Below are 18,787 nucleotides of genomic sequence, written 5' to 3'. Positions count from 1 at the left end.
TCTATAGAAATGGTAAGAGATCATTTTCTTACATGAGGAAATTTGAACCTAAAGCAATGGAGTGGGCCTTAAGAAAGTAGGGAAACAGTATGTTTTGGATGGAGGTATGAACAGGAGAAGGCCAATTCTGCCTTTTAGAAAAGGCATGATGGACTGGGCGCAGTGGCTCACACCTTTAATCCCAGAACTTTGGGAGGCCGAGGCAGGTGGATCACCTGAGGTCAGGGGTTCGAGACCAGCCTGGCCAAATGGCGAAACCCCATCTCTACTAAAAATACAAAAAATTAGCTGGGTGTGGTAGCAGGTGCCTGTGATCTCAGCTACTCAGGAGGCTGAGGCAGGGAGAATAGCTTGAACCTGGGAGGTGGAGGTTGCGGTGGACTGAGATTGCACGGTTGCGCTCCAGCCTGGGCAATAGTAACAAGACTGTCTCAAAAAAAAAAAAAAAAAAAAAAAGAAAAAAGGCAATCTGTGGACGGAGCACTGAAGGGAAACAATGGAGTAGAAAGGAGAAGAAAAGGGAGACATTTGTTATAAAAATCATGTGTTTCTCTTTTATAGGTCCCTATTCTTGCTGCATATTAAACTTTCCTGCTTGTGACAATCTGCATGAATATTAAAATCTGTTCTCCATATCTGTGACTTGTATACACATGGTTGATTTTGGTGACTTGCTAGTGTCTGCAATCTGATTTCAACCCATAGAACCAACATTTTAATTCTTCTTTCTTAAATTTACGATGTTAAAATACAGAAAAAATATATGTGTATATATTGCCTCAATTTTAGGTAGCCAATGTTTTGCATGCTCTGAGATACTTCACTCTATTAAGTTTGGGCACAGGCCATTGGGCTCTGATTTAGTAATAAGGATGTAAAACTTACTTGTTCTTTGTAGCAACGTAGCAAAGGCTAATCCATTTCCCCCAGCAGCTGCTAAGGGCATTAGCTGGTTTTCATGTCTTCTGTCCATAAAGTCAGTCAGTTGCAGGGGACTTGGGATGCAGGTGACTGCTGCAGGAGCAGCTTCTTCATGTGGATTTGTAAAGCTCACTCTAATCCTATCCCAGACTCTTCCTAGGCCCCATGCCTGAGATTTCCTTAGTTGTGACTGAGGTTCAGAAAGCAGAGGCTGATGGCACATGGGAAGGCTGGAGGCTTGCCCAATGAAGCCGGCAAAATTTTAATTGGTAACATTTTAGAAAATTGAGATTAGAACTCACGCCTTTTAATTGCCGGTGTGCAGCCACATTTTGGGGGGATATATAGGGAGTAGGGTAGTTAGCAGGAGTATATACAAAATGCAGTAAGTGTCTGTTACAGGCTACCCAGAGGACTGGCCTCAGAACAAAGCAATATTGTCTTCTAATCTCTATCTTCTTAATCTCAATATTTCTTCTTTATAGTGTATCTCTGATAAATTGTAGGTTTTTTTTTTCCCCTTCTTAGATGCACAGGTCTCGGAAGAAGTCTTAGTTGCATCAGTTGCAGTTTCTCACAGCACCTTGGGTTTAAGGACGTAAACAAAAACAGAGGGCCAAAAGCTCCTTTTGTTCTCAGAACACAGGCAAGATTTTTTTTTTTTTGAGATGGAGTTTCGCTCTTGTTGCCCAGGCTGGCGTGCAATGGCGTGATCTCAGCTTACCGCAGTCTCCGCCTCTGGGATTCAAGTGATTCTCCTGCCTCAGCCTCTGGAGTAGCTGGGATTACAGGCATGTGCCACCACACCCGGATAAGTTTGTATTTTTAGTAGAGATGGGGTTTCTCCATGTTGATCAGGCTGGTCTCAAACTCCCGACCTCAGGTGATCTGCCCACCTCAGCCTCCCAAAGTGTTGGCATTACAGGCGTGAGCCACCACGTCCAGCCAAGATTTCTTAGTCTTTCTCTGACCCCAGTCCTATTACATTTGTAAGGGAATTTTTGTAGAGTGTAGACTTAAAAGCAAGAAGACTTTAGTCCTAAGGTAGAAACTCCCAGTCATTTATGTGAGTAATAATTATTTTGCTTTCTTCTCTTCTTTAACCCCTGCCCCAGTTTGTTTCTTTGTCCATCACTAGGCTTCTTTTTGATCCCTGCATCCTCATTCTGAGAGTTTACTGCTGACTGGCAGCTCCGTGGTGGGGCAGAGTTTGCAGGAAGCTTGTTCCTGAAACTGGCTCAACTAACACGAGAGCCAGCCTGTGCAGACAGCACTCTTGTTCCTGTCTGCATTGGAGGAGACTGCCCTCCTCTTTGCATACTAAACACAAGTTGTTGGAATGCTATTTGCAACTCCCAGAGCCACATTTTGGCTAGGCTTGATACACTGTAAGAGGCAAATGGCCCACTCCTTTTTCAAGGAGTAAAAGTATTCACTATTATTTTACCAGGTTTGCCTTGAAAGCCTAGAAATTGCTTTTTGAAGCCAAGGGTTGAATTAGGATGATTTGAGGGATAGGAGGAGGATCCTCATATTGTCCTGAAGATTTGGCACCCTGTCTAGATGCTTTTGCTTCTATCTGTCTCCCTTCTGTCTGCTGTTATACATAATCCTGTGTCCAGTAGAGTTTGCAGACCAGATTGGCAAGGAGGAACCATTCCAGCTTGTTCAAACCTCAAACCCCATTTTGCAAACAGGGCTCCTAACTGATCTTTTGAAGCAAATCTGACATAGTTATAGTTTTAGCGTCTTTGATCACTGTATGGCCTTCTCCCTCCTTTTTGATACCTTTTGGATCTATTCTACTTAGTAGAGAGCCTGGCCAGAAGCTATTACCCCATTATCTTCGCTGTGCAATCCACAGTCAGCTTAGAACTCTAGTCTTTTTCAGGAGCCTCATTGGCTGACACTAAAGCCCACTCTGTCATTTGGGGCAAACAGTAGTTTCCCACTGGTGTTCTGATCTGTAGTTCTTTTCTATAAGCAAGAAAAGATTACTGTTCTGGCTCCCTTCAGCTTCTGTGTCATTGCATTATTGCAAATCATAGTCAGTTATAGCATCTAAAAGTAGTACTCTGATCTTGTGAATTCAGTGCCTGAGAGATATATTCTCCCCTTCTTCCAAAGGTGGTGCCACCTCTTTGTTGCCTTCATGCTATGACATGACGTGAGACCACTGATTTAGAGATAAAGGGAAGTCCTAATTCACTTTGTAGTAAATAACTTGAGTACTGTTGATGCAGATAAGTTTGAAGCTCTATTTTTGTTGCTTTCCCTTATAGATCTTTTTAATTAGTCTTGTTGGACACATTGAAGAACTCCAGGGTCAAAGCCTTTTTGACTAAGAGGACTTCATTTTTTTTTTAATTGCAGGTTCCATTACAGCTTATAGAAAGTGTTGAATGCCGAGATATATTTCAGCTTCATTTGACTTGCAAAGACTGCAAAGTTATCAGGTATGTGGTATGTTTGTGTTGCTGTTTAGTGTGGAAAATATTTTTTAAAGAATGGGTCCATTATTTGGTAACTTAGTAAAATACCTTTTGATGATTAACGTCATTAGGAATATTTTCTGAGTAGTTTTTGCCTGAAATATTTTATCTGTAGGATGTGTACTTTGCTATGTTGAAAGATGTTTTTTTTAAAAAAAAAATTTGGAAATAATTTTATATTTACAAAAGTAAAAATACTAAAAAGAATATCAGTACACCATTTACCCAGATTCACTTGTTAACATTTTATTATTTGCTTTATTATTTGCAGAGGCCTGGGGTGTGTATATGTGTGTGTGTGTGTGTGTGTGTGTGTGTGTGTGTGTGTGTGTGTGTGTGTGATTCTTTTTCTGAACAGATTGAGAGTAAGTTACATAATCATGGCTCTTAATCCCAAAATACTTTAGTGTGCTTTCCTAAGAATAGGGATATTTTCTTACATAACCATAGCATCATCAATTTTCAATTTTACATTGATAATACATATATCCAGTCTACTATACATGTTCCAGTTTTGTCAGTTCACCTAATGACCTACTGATATTTTTTTATAGCGTTCTCCCTCACCTCATTCAGTACAGGATCCAGTCTAGGTCATATATTGCATTTAGCTGCCATGACTCTGTAGCCTTCTTTAATCTGGAACATTTTGTTTTTGTTTTTGTTTGTTTTTGAGACAGTCTTGCTCTGTCGCTCAGGCTGGAGTGCAGTGGCACGATCTCAGCTCACTGCAACCTCCGCCTCCTGGGTTCAAGTGATTCTCCTGCCTCAGCCTCCTGAGTAGCTGGGATTATAGGCGTGTGCCACCACACCTGGCTAATTTTTTGTATTTTTAGTAGAGACGGAGTTTCACCATGTTGGCCAGGCTGGTCTTGAACTCTGACCTCATGATCTGCCCGTTTTGGCTTCCCAAAGTGCTGGGATTACAGGCATGAGCCACCATACCCGCCCAAACTGGAACATTTTCTACAGCCTTACTTTCTTTTATGACGTTCACATTTTGCAGAATACAGTCTTTTGTTTTAATGGAATACTTCTCATTTTGTGTTTGTCCAGTGTTCCTTCAATTAAATTGAGGTTATGTTTTCTCAACTGGAATACTGTATGTATGATGTCACGTGCTTTTCAGGGTATTGTATTACATCTGGAAGTACCGTGTCCACATATCCTTCACTGGTGATGTTAATTTTGATTATTCCAGTCGAGATGTCACCTGGTTTCTCTATAATTGCTGCATTTTCTCTCTGGCAACTAAAAACAGTCTGGGGGCGCACTTTGAAACAATACGAATGTCCCTGCTTCTCATAAAAATTTCTCCATAAGTTTGGCATTCTTTGATGATTTTTATCTGCTCTTAACTATAATGGTTGCAGGCTGGGTGCGGTGGCTCACGCCTGTAATCCTAGCACTTTGGGAGGCCTAGGTGGGTGGATCACTTGAGGTCAGGAGTTCGAGACCAGCCTGACCAACATGGCAAAGCCCTGTCTCTACTAAAAATACAAAAATTAGCTGGGTGTGGTGGTGCATGCCTGTAGTCCCAGCTGTTCGGGAGTCTGAGGCAGAAGAATTGCTTGAACCTGGGAGGCAGAGGTTGCAGTGAGCTGAGATCAAGCCACTGTACTCCAGCCTGGGTGACAGAACAAGACTCCGTCTGAAAAACAAAAAACCAAAAACCAACAACGATGCCTGAAATGCATTTTTAAATTTAATAGCCCTAGAGGTCTTAAATTCCACAAGTTTTTACTGCATTCCTCTGACCTTTTCTGGGGTGTCAGTAAACATTATGTGTGGGTATATTGATAAGCCACCGTGATTGGGACGAGGGAGAGGTTTAAGTGACCCCTTGGTTTTAAGACAGATATTTAAATTGCTTTTTAGTCAGTGAGATTTTGCTTATTTTTTATAGATACTGGCTACACCACACAGTTTAAGAAGGTAGTTGCTTATTAATTAATTTTTAACATTGCATTCAAAAAGGCCAAATATTTAAACAAATCTTTATTTTTATTTATTTTCTTGAGACAAGGCCTCACTCTGTTGCCCAAGCTGGAGTGCAGTGGTGTGATCTTGGCTCACTGCAAACTCTACCTCCCTGGTTCAAGCGATTCTTGTGCCTCAGCCTTCTGAGTAGCTGGGATTACAGGTGCATGCCACCACAGCTGGCTAATATTTTTGTATTTTTATTAGAGACGGGAGTTTTGCCATTTTAGCCAGGCTGGTCTCGAACTCCTGACCTCAAGTGATCTGCCCGTTTTGGCCTCCCAAAGTGCTGGGATTACAGGCATGAGTCACTGAACTCAGCCTAAACTCATCTTTAATAAATTAGTTTTCAGTAATTATTTTAACTCCTTAGTTGTATATACTGAAAATTGCAGTTGACAGTAGAATTGTTTTGTTCTCTACATGGTCATAGTTGAAAGTTTCAGTGCAGTCTGTCTTTTGGATCTGATTTGGCCTAATAGCTAAATATTGAAATTACTCCCTAACTGGCTAAAAATAATGCTGTGGTTTTTTGTTTGTTTGTTTTAAACTTGTGCTAATATGTTACTACAAAACAAAAAGGATTTTTCTAAACACATTTTTTATGAGGGACAACCATAAAACTTTCATGGAAGAAGTAGAATGAAGCTCCACTCGAAAGAGAATAGCTGCCATTTTTCTGTAATAATTGTCATTAATAAATCTTAGAAGAGATTTCATTAGTCTAAAAAAATAGGTTTTCCACATGGTCAGCTTCCTTCTTTGGACATTTTGGTCCATTGGCTAACATTTGTTTTTCTTATAAGTGATAATGAGCATGCAAATGACTGCCTGCCTCAGATGCTTTCTTGACTGTGGTTCCCAGTTCGAGTGGGCATTCTTGAAATAATGGCTTTTCTTACATTTCACTTCAACTGTCTGATTACATCCATACTTGTTTGGCTTTACAAAAGGTGTCAGTTTTCAACTTTTGAGCAGTGTCAAGAGTGGCTGAAGAGACTGAACAATGCAATCCGACCACCTGCTAAAATAGAAGATCTCTTCTCATTTGCATACCATGCTTGGTGCATGGAGGTCTATGCCAGTGAAAAGGAGCAACATGGAGACCTGTGCAGACCAGGTACGCCTTTCAGAAATGTGCAAATGGCCAGGGGCTTTATCAAGCTACTGAAGGAGGTACTTTTAACATGAAATGGGACACCTAAGCATTGATATATTCAATCAGTGTATATTTTAGGGAGCACCTAGCATGTGCGCAGCATTCTTCTAAGCTTAATAGAACATCTTTTCTGCCTTCCAGGGGAAGGGAAGAACACTAGAAGGCATCACAATCTATTGGGCCTAAAAACAGCTCAACTATAATAAGGTTTTATGAATATTATGGAAGCCTAATAGAAGGGAGCCATGAGTTTTGTATACATGTGTGGGAAGGCTTCACATTTAAACTGGCTTTTGAATCAGCTTTGAAAGTTGAATAGGAGTTCATTGGTGAGAGGCCAGGTGCCTATCAAGAACAAATAGATTTTGTGGGGTTTTTTTTTGTTTTGTTTTTCTTTTTTTGAGACGGAGTTTCGCTCTTGTTGCCCAGGCTGGAGAGCAGTGGTGTGTTCTCAGCTCACTGCAACCTGCACCTCCTGGGTTCAAGCAGTTCACCTGCCTCAGCCTCCCGTGTAGCAGCTGGGATTACAGGCATGCGCCAAGCGCCACTATGCCCAGATAATTTTTTATTTTTAGTAGAGATGGGATTTCTCCATGTTGGTAAGGCTGGTCTTGAGCTCCCGACATCAGGTAATACGCCTGCCTCGGCTGCCCATAGTGCTGGGATTATAGGCATGAGCCATCGCATCTGGCCTAGATTGTGGGTTTTAACATGTGACCCCCCCACAAAAAAAAAAAAAAAAGAGATGCTGAGCCTGTTCTGGAACCCAGGCTTCCTGATTCCTCTATGGTCTTTGTTCCCTTCACTGTCATTCTCCGTCAGAAATGGCTTTGACCAAGTTCATGTTATTTTTCTGCGTGTAGTTTCCTGTAAGCTTTATGTGGTCATAGATAGAACTTTGCTGGTCTAACACTGACTTTTAGTGTGTCAGGTTTCGAAGTGAAGTCTTAAATTTCTATGCAGTGAAAAGTTGTGAGCCTCCTTCAAATAAAGTTTACCCTTGGGACTTTTTTCTAGAAACCTGAAATTTTAATCCTGAATCTTCAATCTTATAAGTCTGCCTGGGGTCATTTTAAACATTTGAGGCTAATCTTGCTTTTGTTACTTTGTTCTCTGGCCCCATCACTAATTGAAGCTTTTGGTTCACATTCTTGTTCTGTTGTATTAAAATGCTTATAACATTAGCATTATCTTATGTTTAATGATGCTTTGATAAATACTTTTGTTTGATCCTCATAATCTTGTCAAACAGGCAAGATAGGTTGGTGTCTGTTTTGGGAGCCAAAGAAATGGAGGCTCAGAGGTAAAAAGCCTGTTGTCAAGTCCCAGTGCTAATCACTGACCACAGAATTTAAAACTTAAAACCAGTTCTCAGTTATTCAGACCTGACCGTGGGGGGTGCTGTGGATACAGAGTTTGAAAAACAAAAGCACCTGCCCTCATGGAGCCTCAGGGAAAGCCTCGGAATCCCAGCTTCTCACAAGCATGTCCAGGCTAGCAGAATCCTGTCATCTACGACAGACCACACCAACCTTGACGTTTATGAGAATGTGCTTAAACTGTCTCTCACTTCACTCCAATTGTTGCATCTATTTTTTGTCTTTATTGAGATGCCATCACATTTTAAATACATTTTTAAATTTTTTTATAGCTCTTTTCAAATTTGGGGGTTTTTCTTAAAGAGAAAGTTTACAGACAGTGATGTGTACAACTTTTACATGTACATTTTCTGAGTTTTTAACCATTGTATCTTCTTTATTTTTAGTTTCTACCATCTCCTAGGATAACGAACTTAATGAGTGGATTGTACTGCATTATGTTATATAAGAACTTTAATTTGTTTAAGACCCCTGACTCCAAGAGGTACTCCCTAATTTTGGGTTGCCAGCATTTACTCAGCAAGATTTGCTTTCTCCTCTCCTGTTCTCTCACAACCACAGATGGAAAAGTCCTTATCTTTTTAGGAGAGCTTTTTTAGTCCCTTGATAATTTTAGTTTCTTTTGGATTTGAGCAAACTCTTAGGATATTCCTGAGAGGTACCTCTGTCTAGTCTTTTAATTATGGGTGGCTTTGTCCTGAGGTGGGATGACTTTTGTCCCCAGACCCTTTCCCTTCCTGATGATATCTGATATTCTTTGGCCATCAAGACAAAGATATCTACGGTGTTGTCTGTCTTTTTGTAGGTTTGTGATGCAAGGGCACATGAGGGGTAAAGTACTGACTTAGGAATTAGGAAACATGAATTCAAATGCGTACTCTACAATTTAGTTGAAAAAGAAAACACTGGGCAAGAATTTATGCTCTCTATGCTTTAGTTTCCTTTGTGCTTTAAACTGGGACATTCATGCTCTTCCTGCCCAGGCTGATCCAGGTATCCTGAAGATCAAATCTGTTAATGCTGCAGAGTTCAATTCAGTAAATGTTTAAGTGCCCCCTATGTGCCATGCTTATGAAAACACTTTGGAAATTATGCAACTACAAGGTAATGCAATCATAACTGTTTGGCGAGAGATTATGAGTAAGGGTTGCATTTTGTTTCTTCCCAGTATATACACAGTCCACACTTATGTTAACCTGCCACCACTCAGCATGGAATCTTTTATTTCAGTGACTTGGTTGAATGTATGTGTGTGTATGGCTTTTGCCTTTTATATATATTCACTGTGGAGTACAAAGGAAAAACTTGGTTTTAATTTAAAAAAAAAAAAAAAAAACCACCTCGAGGACATCTAGTCAACCTGGTTCTTTTGTCGTTACCTAATATTGTGGAGTGGTGGTGATGTCTATAGCATTACTCATCAAATATTAGCATACCAGACAACCACATACTTACAAGTCATCTTTAGGGTGAGACAACACTTGAGATATTTCAAAGTCATGCCTTTTTATAATCTGCCCCAGTACATGATATCACAAGTGTAGACTCTGAGAGGTGGAAGTTAATTTAATCTCATAGCAGTTAATAAAGTCTTTTATGGAGTCTTCTCTACCTAGCTTGCTAGAAGTAGAATGTATCAGAGAGGAGGGAAATGAGAAAATTACATAATTGTCTTAGTATTCATATAAATCTTAGTTTCTGGCTGTTGAACCGGTCATAGTTGAGCCAGCCATACTGTGGTCACAGCTCTAAGGCTTAATCAGCTTTGGAAGAAGTTTCAGTATTGCTGTTGGAGTTTACCTGTGAAACCTGCAGAAGCCTTTGTCAAATTCTTGACCCTTCTTTTAGCCCCTTAAACACTAAAAAAGAAGTGGGCTTAAAGCTGAAAGCTTCTCTCCCATGTCCTTAACTTCCTGCTCCTCATTGCAACTGACTTGGTGGTGGTGGTCTATACTAGTGTTATTCTGGAGGCCTGACAGATGACGGGGCAGTTTAGCTGCCAGTTTAGTAGCGTCAGGCCTACCTCTCTAACCTCTCTCATGTGAAATGTCCATTAAGCCCGTCTTGTTTATCCACAAATAGCATATGACTCTGGGTCTTAACACTGTTGTGAAGCTGCCTATTTATCTGTCCTCCGGGTTTGAATGCAGTCCAGGAAGTTACATCTAGAGGATTTACTGGGACCTTTGTATGTAGAAAAGCATAATTCCTTTCTCCATATTTGAAAATCTGGTGAGAAATAGTTTCTTACCTTCTCTCACTCGTATTCGTCTGCTTCCTCGCCTGCCAGGTAAAGGCCGGTCCCTTCTGTCCTAGGCCTTTTAGGCTGTATATAATTGTGGGCTTGAATACTCAGGATCAGCCAGGGAGCTAGACTTTTTAGGGAAAACTTTTTAGATCACTGATTGACACTGTGCTTCTGATAAAGAGAGTTAGGGAACTTCATTGCTTTTAAAAAGAAAGTTTTTTTTTTTTTTTTTTTTTTTTTTGAGACGGAGTCTCACTCTGTCGCCCAGCCCAGGCTGGAGTGCAGTGGCGCGATCTCGGCTCACTGCAAGCTCCGCCTCCCGGGTTCACGCCATTCTCCTGCCTCAGCCTCCCGAGTAGCTGGGACTACAGGCGCCCACAACCGCGCCCGGCTAATTTTTTGTATTTTTAGTAGAGACGGGGTTTCACCGTGGTCTCGATCTCCTGACCTTGTGATCCGCCCGCCTCGGCCTCCCAAAGTGCTGGGATTACAGGCGTGAGCCACCGTGCCCGGCCTAAAAAGAAAGTTTTCATTTCCACTAAAATGAAAATTGCTGGACTGTATTATTTTTAGTTTAAGAAATACTAAATGCTGAAAAGGGACAAAGGCAGATAGGAAGGGTTGAAATGGAAATATAAAGCCAAACAAAAACCTTATAAGCCCCAGTATTTAAAGTAAGTTGGGATATCACAATGTATTTAATGTTGAATTGATTGAGACCTGAGAATTCTGAGATGGAAATTTTTAAGGGCAATCCAGCAATAGATGTGTTTGTGCTTATTTTTCTTGCTAAGTAAACATGAGTGAACATCTCACACAGTTCGCAAAAGCTGGTTAAATTCCTGATGTATGTAATGATGAATGATGTGTTTTTCAAATCCAGTAGTGGGTCATGAAATCTAATTTTAAAGAAATGGAATAGAAAATATCAAATTGTGTCACACAGTAAGAGTGGATATTGTTTTGTGAAATGCTTTCAAAAAAATAATGTATGTTGTATTAGCTGGGCACAGCGTCTACCTATAGTCCCAGCTATTCAAGAGGCTGAGGTGGGAAGATTGCTTGAGTTTAGGAGTTCAAATCCGGCTTAGGCAACAGAGGGAGACCCGGTCTCTCAAAAAATGAAAAAATTAAAACATGTTTGTTGTATTGTGATATAAAACATAATGCTTATTGTGGGTTGTGATGATCAGTTTCACAGTTTATGAAGTCACTGCGTTAGAGGATATAAAAATTAAAACTCATTCCCATTCTCAAAGAACTCAAAATAACAGATTTTCTATACTTGCTAGTCAGTATATATTTCTGTGTATAGCTCAGAATGTTGTGCTCTGGATGGTGGTTCTAAGTCCTTCTTTGGAAAGTGATTCTGTGAAGTAAATTGCTAGTGATAGTGATTGTTACTGTTATTATTTTGCCGGTGGTTATTTTTAAATCACAAGATCCTTTTAGGGTATCTATGTGTTTTACCCTAAGATAGAGGTATTAATGTTAAAGACCATTAATGTACAGTTCAGGAAAAGCACAGAAAAAATTAAAAAAAAATCATTAATGAAATACTTTCACCTCTTGCAAAGACTTGGAGCTATATCCCGGAGTAGGGGGAAACAAATCTCTTAATGAACTGGGAATTTGCCACAGTCTTGCAGCTTTTACATTGGGATTATGAATTAAAGACTCCTTGTCTTTTTTTTTTTTTTTTTCTTTCTTTCTTTTTTTCTGAGACAGGGTATCACTCTGTTGCCCAGGCTGGAGTGCAATGGTGTGATGACGGCTCACTGCAGCCTCAACTTCCCTAGGTTCAGGTGATCCTCCCACTTCAGCCTCTCAAGTAGCTGGGACTACAGGCATGTACCACCACTACCTAATTTTTGCATTTTTGTAGAGACGGGGTTTCACCATGTTGCCCAGGCTGGTCTTGAACTCCTGGGCTCAAGCAATCTGCCTGCCTCAGCCTCCCAAAGTGCTGGGATCACAGGCGTGAGGCACTGTGTCTGGCCTAGTATTCTTGATGGTCAGTATTCCTTGCAATTTGTATACAGATGGCACCCCAATTCAAATAGTTTTTTCCTGTTTGGAAGCCTGCTACATTGCTTCTAAAAGTTTTCCAGAATGGGATGGATCTAGCTATTATTTCTTCTTGTACCTCTCAACCTCATCTTTTTATAACTCTCCTTCAGGAAACGTATAATACCTACCTTGAGCTCAAGAAAAGCAGTTTAAATGGGAAAGTAGTTTAACAGAATTGTCTTTCATTCAAGTAATTGCTGTTTCCTATTCTGTAGCTCCTCTCCCAGGGAGAACAAAGCTTTATACCTTGATCACCAAAGTGAAGTCTGTTTTGTGCTTTTGTTGTTGTGGTTTCTTCCAGCACTGCTAGCACTTATTTTACAAGCTGTACCATTGTATATTAGAGGTACTGCTTAATATTTTTTAAAATAACATACTGACCTCAGGCTGTGTATGTTTTCAAGGAAGAAAGCTATTTCAGATTTACTGAATTTATGTTAGCTTCATTTCTACCTTTGTTTTGCTTTCTTAAGGAAGAGAAAGCCAGATTCATTAGGGCAAATATAGCCAGATTATACCAGCTTGGGTGGCTGTTCTTGCAAATAATCAGCACTTAGTAGTATGGTGTTTCCTGAGATTCCTGACTGGCAGTTATGATTCCATGACCTGTTAACCTGCAATTCCATCATCTAAAAGGCTCTGGAAACCAGAATGTTTTTCATTCACTATTTGGTGTCTTGGCTGGACCTGATCTGAGCTGACATGAGGCTGTTTTGTTGCTTTATTTATCCCACCTCGTGTGAATGATACATATCTTTCAGGAAAGAAATATAAATACTTGTTTAAGGAGATCTTGTTAAGCATGTGAGCCTAATATTATAATATATGCACTGTTTTATTACCTTTTGAAAGTTTGGAAAACTCTCAAATTCTAAAATTTGAACCAAAGGGTTTTGGATGAGGAATTATAGATCTGTATTGCTACTTGTGGTGATCTTGTTATTGATTTTATTTCTTATTAAGTGTACTGTCAGTCTGAGTGTGGAAGTAGGCAAGTAGCCAGTGTTGTAGGACAAGAGCATGGGTTTTGGGGCCAGACAGGCCTGCCATAGTAACTGCTCTGTTTTAATTTTGTCCTTTGTAAAATGAGCTTAGTGCTCCTGTTCTCAGAGTTGATAGTAAGGATTAGATGAGATAACATAACTCTTGATCAGAATTAATTTCTTTCCTTTTTATAATCTTCACCTGACAGGGATCTTTCTAAACTAAAACTATATAATATGTTACTTTTATTATTTATACAATGCCTACGTTTAAAAATACACAGGCTGGGCGCAGTGGCTCACGCCTGCAATCCCAGCACTTTCGGAGACCGAGGCGGGCAGATCACATGAGGCCAGGAGTTCGAGACCAGCCTGGCCAATGTGGTGAAATCCCATCTCTACTGAAGGTGCAAAAATTAGCCAGTCATGGTGGCATGCACCTGTAATACCAGCTATTTGGGTGGCTGAGGCACAAGAATCGCTTGAATCCGGGAGGCGGAAGTTTCAGTGAGCCGAGATCACACCACTGCACTCCAGCCTGGGTGACAGAGTGGAACCCTGTCTCAGAATATATTTATATTTCCATATATGTAAAAAATATATATTTCCATATATGTAAAATAGATAATATAAATTTCTTTGTTTTTATTCCACCCGTTTTGCAAAATGGTGTTCATTTCTTCCTTTCTGCTGTTTATCCTTGGCCTCTAGGGGAGCATGTAACTTCAAGGTTTAAAAACGAGGTGGAGAGGATGGGTTTTGATATGAACAACGCCTGGAGGATTTCCAACATCAATGAGAAGTACAAGTGAGTTATATGGGTCCCTGTGAACTATGTTTCACAGCCAGTGCCTTTGCAGAAACCACAATTCTCATGTGGCAGAACATTTGAACTTAGAGTTTTTCTTTGAAATGGTTTTATTTATTAAATCTAAAGGCATATGATCTTCAGAGTATTTATTGAACCTTCTGTTCCCATTGCTATCATTGGAGTGGAAAGTGATCCTTACTTAACAGGATCCTAGAACCTTCCCTTCTACCCCCTTTAGGCCTCTGTTTTTTCTGGTACATGCATGTCTAGATAATACTGTGTTTGCCTATAGGCAGGCAGTTACCATTTTTCTCATCACCACTTGGCATCATATTAGAGATAGGATCAGTGGTCTCATAAGCAGTGACAGAACATTTATGAACTAGTTTTTATGACTGTAATTTTACTCCAAGTGCTGTGAAATAGACATAAGTATAGGTTGAGTATCCCTTATCTGAAATTCTTGGGACTGTAAATATTTCAGATTTTGGATTTTTTTCAGGTTTTGGAGTATTTGCATGAACATAATGAGATTATCTTGGGCCTGGGACCCAAGTCTAAACACAAAATTATTTGTCTCATACACACATTATACACAAAGCTGGAAGGTAATTTTATACAATATTTTAAATAACTTCACATGATGTTTTGTACAAAAAGTTTTGACTGTGACTTGATTGTAAGCCATCGCATGAGGTCAGGTGTGGAATTTTCCACTTGTGGCATTATGTCAGCACTCAAAGTTTCGAATTTTGGAGCATTTCAGATTTTTGGATTAAAGATGCTCAATCTGTATTATTCTGTCCTTTAATATGTTGCTCTAAAACCAACTTCACTGCTATGATCATTTAACCATTAAATATTAATGTAACCATTATTTGACTGGGCATGGTGGCTCACACCTGTAATCCCAGCACTTTGGGAGGCCAAGGCGGATCAGCTGAGGTCAGGAGTTTGAGACCAGCCTAGCCAACATGGCGAAACCCTGTCTCTACTAAAAATACAAAAACTAGCTGGGCGTGGTGGTGCACGCCTGTAGTCCCAGCTACTTGGGAGGCTGAGGCAGGAGAATTACTTGAACCTGGGAGGTGGAGGTTGTAGTGAGCTGAGATTGTACCACTGTACTCCAACCTGGGCAATAGAGTGAGACTCTGTAACCATTTAGCCATTATGCATTTCCTTAAAATGTGTAAGTGCATTGGTGGGGGAGGACAGTTAACTACTGTGATTTTGGTAATCCAAATTTCTATAAAACAAAATTGTCCAGGATAGTTAAATATCTTAAATCTTTAAATATATCCTTCTCCTACCTTTTCCTGCATCACTGATCATTCTGTGGCATCTTAGCTGTCTCAAATTATGATAGCCATTTTCCTGGTCTATTTGTGGCTAGCCATCAGAGTGTTTCAGTTTTCACTGGAAAAGCTATAGCTAATTGCTGTAGACAGTTCTTAATGTGGACCTTCTCCAGGGAGTTAAGAACCCAGGGTGTTTTGAAGAGTTGGGCGCTGCAGACTTTTTATACTTTTGCCTGTTCTCAGTGATGAGTCAAAGCAAAGAAAGAGGGTGAATACTGGATGAGGGGGCGGCCTCAGAGAGCCTATGGCTGCATTAGGCTTTCCTGAGTGTAACCTGTACTGGAAATTGTTTATCCACAACTAAGTAGGTACTGAAGAACTGACTACTGGGAGTGTAGTACCTATAGGACAGTGAACAGAATGTTTAGAAAATTAGATCAAGTTAAAAAACTGTGAATTAAGACAGACTTGTTGGAAAATAATCCCTAATTAATATGGATTTTAAAAGTTAACTTCTTGGGAGGCCAAGATAGGAGGATTGATTGAGTCCAGGAGTTTGAGACTAGGCTGGGCAACAGAGTGAGACCTCATCTCTACAGAAAATTTTTTAAAAATTTGGCCGGGCACGGTGGGCTCATGCCTCTAATCCCAGCACTTTGGGAGGCCGAGGCGGGCGGATCACGAGGTCAGGAGATTGAGACCATCCTGGCTAACATGGTGAAACCCCATCTCTACTTAAAAATACAAAAAATTAGCCGGGTGCGGTGGTGGACGCCTGTAGTCCCAGCTACTTGGGAGGCTGAGGCAGGAGAATGGTGTGAACCTGGGAGGCGGAGCTGGTAGTGAGCCTAGATTACGCCACTGCACTCCAGCCTGGGCGACAGAGCGAGACTCTGTCTCAAAAAAAGAAAAAAATCAGCTAGGCATGGTGGTGCATGCCTGTAGTCCCAGCTACTGGGGAGGCTAAAGTGGGAGAGTTGTTTGAGCTCAGGAGGTTGAGGCTGCTGCGAGCCATGACCACTCCACTGCTCTCTAGCCCAGGTAACAGAGCAAAACTGTCCCAAGGAGTTTACCAGTTACACCTCAGAACCAGTCTTTAGGATGTTATCACCACTATAAGACAAAACGAGGAGGTCGGATGGGAAACAATAGGATGTTGAAAGTTCTTCCTACTACAAGGGAAGAGTGAGAGCCAAATTTACTCTTGAGTTTAATACATACTGAAGGGAATGAGATTTATGGTTAGATATTAACCGTCATTACTGGGTGCCAGCTTATTTTTAGGAGTTTGTGAATAGATTTGTATGGCTACTCTTAGTCATAGCCATTCTCTTTGTTCAGTGGCTTTTAAATTCCTGAGACTTAATCTTCTGGAAGTTGAGAACGGGAGAGATTTAGTGCAAAATGATCAAAACCCCCAACACCTAAGCCATTTTGTGTTTTTCTGTGCTTTCCCCTATGTATAGGATAGGCTGGGGCAGGGGGTTGGTGGTGTTGGTGGAGTTTGTGCATTTTAGGATTTGGATTAAAGGCCTTATTGCCTTCACTATTGAACAAAGAAGATTGGATTATCCAGAGAGAGACATTGTCCTATAAGTAAAAATGTGTCGGAAGTATTGCTTCCCAGAATACTAGCTTGACTGCAGCTAGGATCTTCCCTAATTAAAAGAAAGCTTACCCCCTAGCCCCGAGTGTAATTTGTTCTGAAGTATGTTTTATGGAAATTATGATTAATAGCTTAGTCACATTACTAACCTGGTTCAATGGGACTGAGGCTGTGTATGCAAATAGGCTGGCTTGTATTGGTTTTGCATACCCATAGCTGCACCTGTTACCTATAAGGACCACACCCTGTGTGGTTCAAATCAAAGAATGAGTTAATCCTGTGAAGTCTCTGGAAATGTGAAATTGTGGGCTTTTGTCCTTCCTTGAGGGTCTAGTAGAGCTGACACAGACTCTCAGTTCTGTAATTGGACTGGGTGCTCATGTATTTAGAAATAACGTGTGTACTTGTTACAGCAGAAGAATTGTAATGAAGTATAAAGAGACTGACCCTTGTCTCCCTTTTATTTTCATTGATAGCCAAAAGGTAGCATCAAGTGGAACAATCCAAAATAGTATCACTTGTTGTATACACATAAGTAAACATTTAAGGCAACAAAACAAAACAAAACACACAAGGTAATCCATTCTGTTGAGGAGACCAAAACTCAAATAAAGCACCTCATTGCCTTTAACTGGCTCTGTGGCAGTGAGATCATCATCCTTATGCTGGCTCACCTAGTGTCTCTCTCTCCCCTTTTCTCTCTCCCTCTCATCTCCCCTTGACTCTCCCCACTTCTCATCTTCTCTTTAGATTATGTGGTAGCTATCCTCAAGAGCTCATAGTGCCTGCCTGGATCACTGACAAAGAACTAGAAAGTGTAGCAAGTTTCAGGTCCTGGAAGCGCATCCCTGCCGTCGTCTACAGGTAAGTTAAACTGAACCAGTCCCAGCTTGGGCTGGTGCTGCTGCCTGCTACATATGGTCTGCTGCCTCTGCTGCTGCTGCTGCTAACCTGGGAAGGGTGGGGAGGGTGGGGAGGGTTCAGAGAACTTGCTAGGCAAGGCTGTACTTCCTTATTGCTAAAGCTTCTCCTACAGTAACACATCAGTACTGACTGCATTCAGAACACTAGCTGGTGGTTCATTTGAAACAGCTAAGGAAGTTTTAGTTGTAAAGTGGCTGGACTTGCTATTTCAACATCCTTCTGACATTCTGTGAAGCTAATGTGCTTACTAAGCATTTAGTTTCAGCTGTTAGCAGGGCTTTTGGATTGAGAGATGAGTTAGCTCTGATTGTCTTTGTGGTTGAAACTTTGACATGTGGAAGAACTCTGTTTCAAGAGGAAGCATTTAGAGAAAGACTGGGGCATGACTAGATAGAAGATTTCAGTGATCAGAGGCATGAGAGCCAAGGGATGCAAGTTCTAGATGGGGATGGTGGCGTGGTGATGGAGCACAGATTTTGGAGTCACAGGTCTGAGTTCAGGTATATTCTTACACTCCTTGCTAAGGCACCTTGAATAAATTCCCTAACTGACTTCAGTCTGTTCCTAATGAATACAATGGGAATGATAATTCTTGTTTTGTAGATCTGTTCTGGTTCTGAATGAGGGCCTATAAACACTGAGCTTCTGTACCAACATTTGGATTAGGTTATGTCTCTTGAGTGCTGCTTTTATAATTCAGTGAATATCTCAGTTCTCACAGAATCCTCTTAAGTTTTAAAGAAGTCCTTCCTTCTTATTCTGGAAATGTTTTGGATGTCATCTCTTTGTAATGTTTACGTTCTCCATTTCATTTTCCCAGTTTGCCGGCTTTTTGGACTCTCCCTGAGTTGGGCCAATCCAGTGGCTTACAGTTAGAAACTTCATTCCACTGAAATATTGAGATTGTAGGAAGGGA

The 18,787-nt window shown here is 40.7% G+C and overlaps 1 protein-coding gene across 45 annotated transcripts in view; it reads left to right on the top strand.

The window, feature by feature from the left end:
* The window catches only part of MTMR3 (myotubularin related protein 3), a 142,324-nt gene that overhangs the window by 98,942 nt on the left and 24,595 nt on the right, over nucleotides 1-18,787 (top strand). For 37 of the 45 annotated variants that reach the window (XM_074004050.1, XM_074004048.1, XM_074004044.1 and 34 more), the window contains 4 exons: nucleotides 3,295-3,377; nucleotides 6,347-6,513; nucleotides 13,944-14,040; nucleotides 17,698-17,811. In XM_074004050.1, coding sequence (XP_073860151.1) covers nucleotides 3,295-3,377; nucleotides 6,347-6,513; nucleotides 13,944-14,040; nucleotides 17,698-17,811 — 461 coding nt within the window. Of the gene's footprint in view, nucleotides 1-3,294; nucleotides 3,378-6,346; nucleotides 6,514-8,220; nucleotides 9,036-13,943; nucleotides 14,041-17,697; nucleotides 17,812-18,787 lie in introns of those variants that run through there. The other 8 variants (XM_074004040.1, XM_074004046.1, XM_074004038.1 and 5 more) reach the window with 2 other exon arrangements.

Source organism: Macaca fascicularis, chromosome 10 (assembly GCF_037993035.2).
Source record: "Macaca fascicularis isolate 582-1 chromosome 10, T2T-MFA8v1.1".
Lineage (NCBI taxonomy): Eukaryota > Metazoa > Chordata > Mammalia > Primates > Cercopithecidae > Macaca > Macaca fascicularis.
This window is presented reverse-complemented; position numbering and strand designations above follow the sequence as displayed.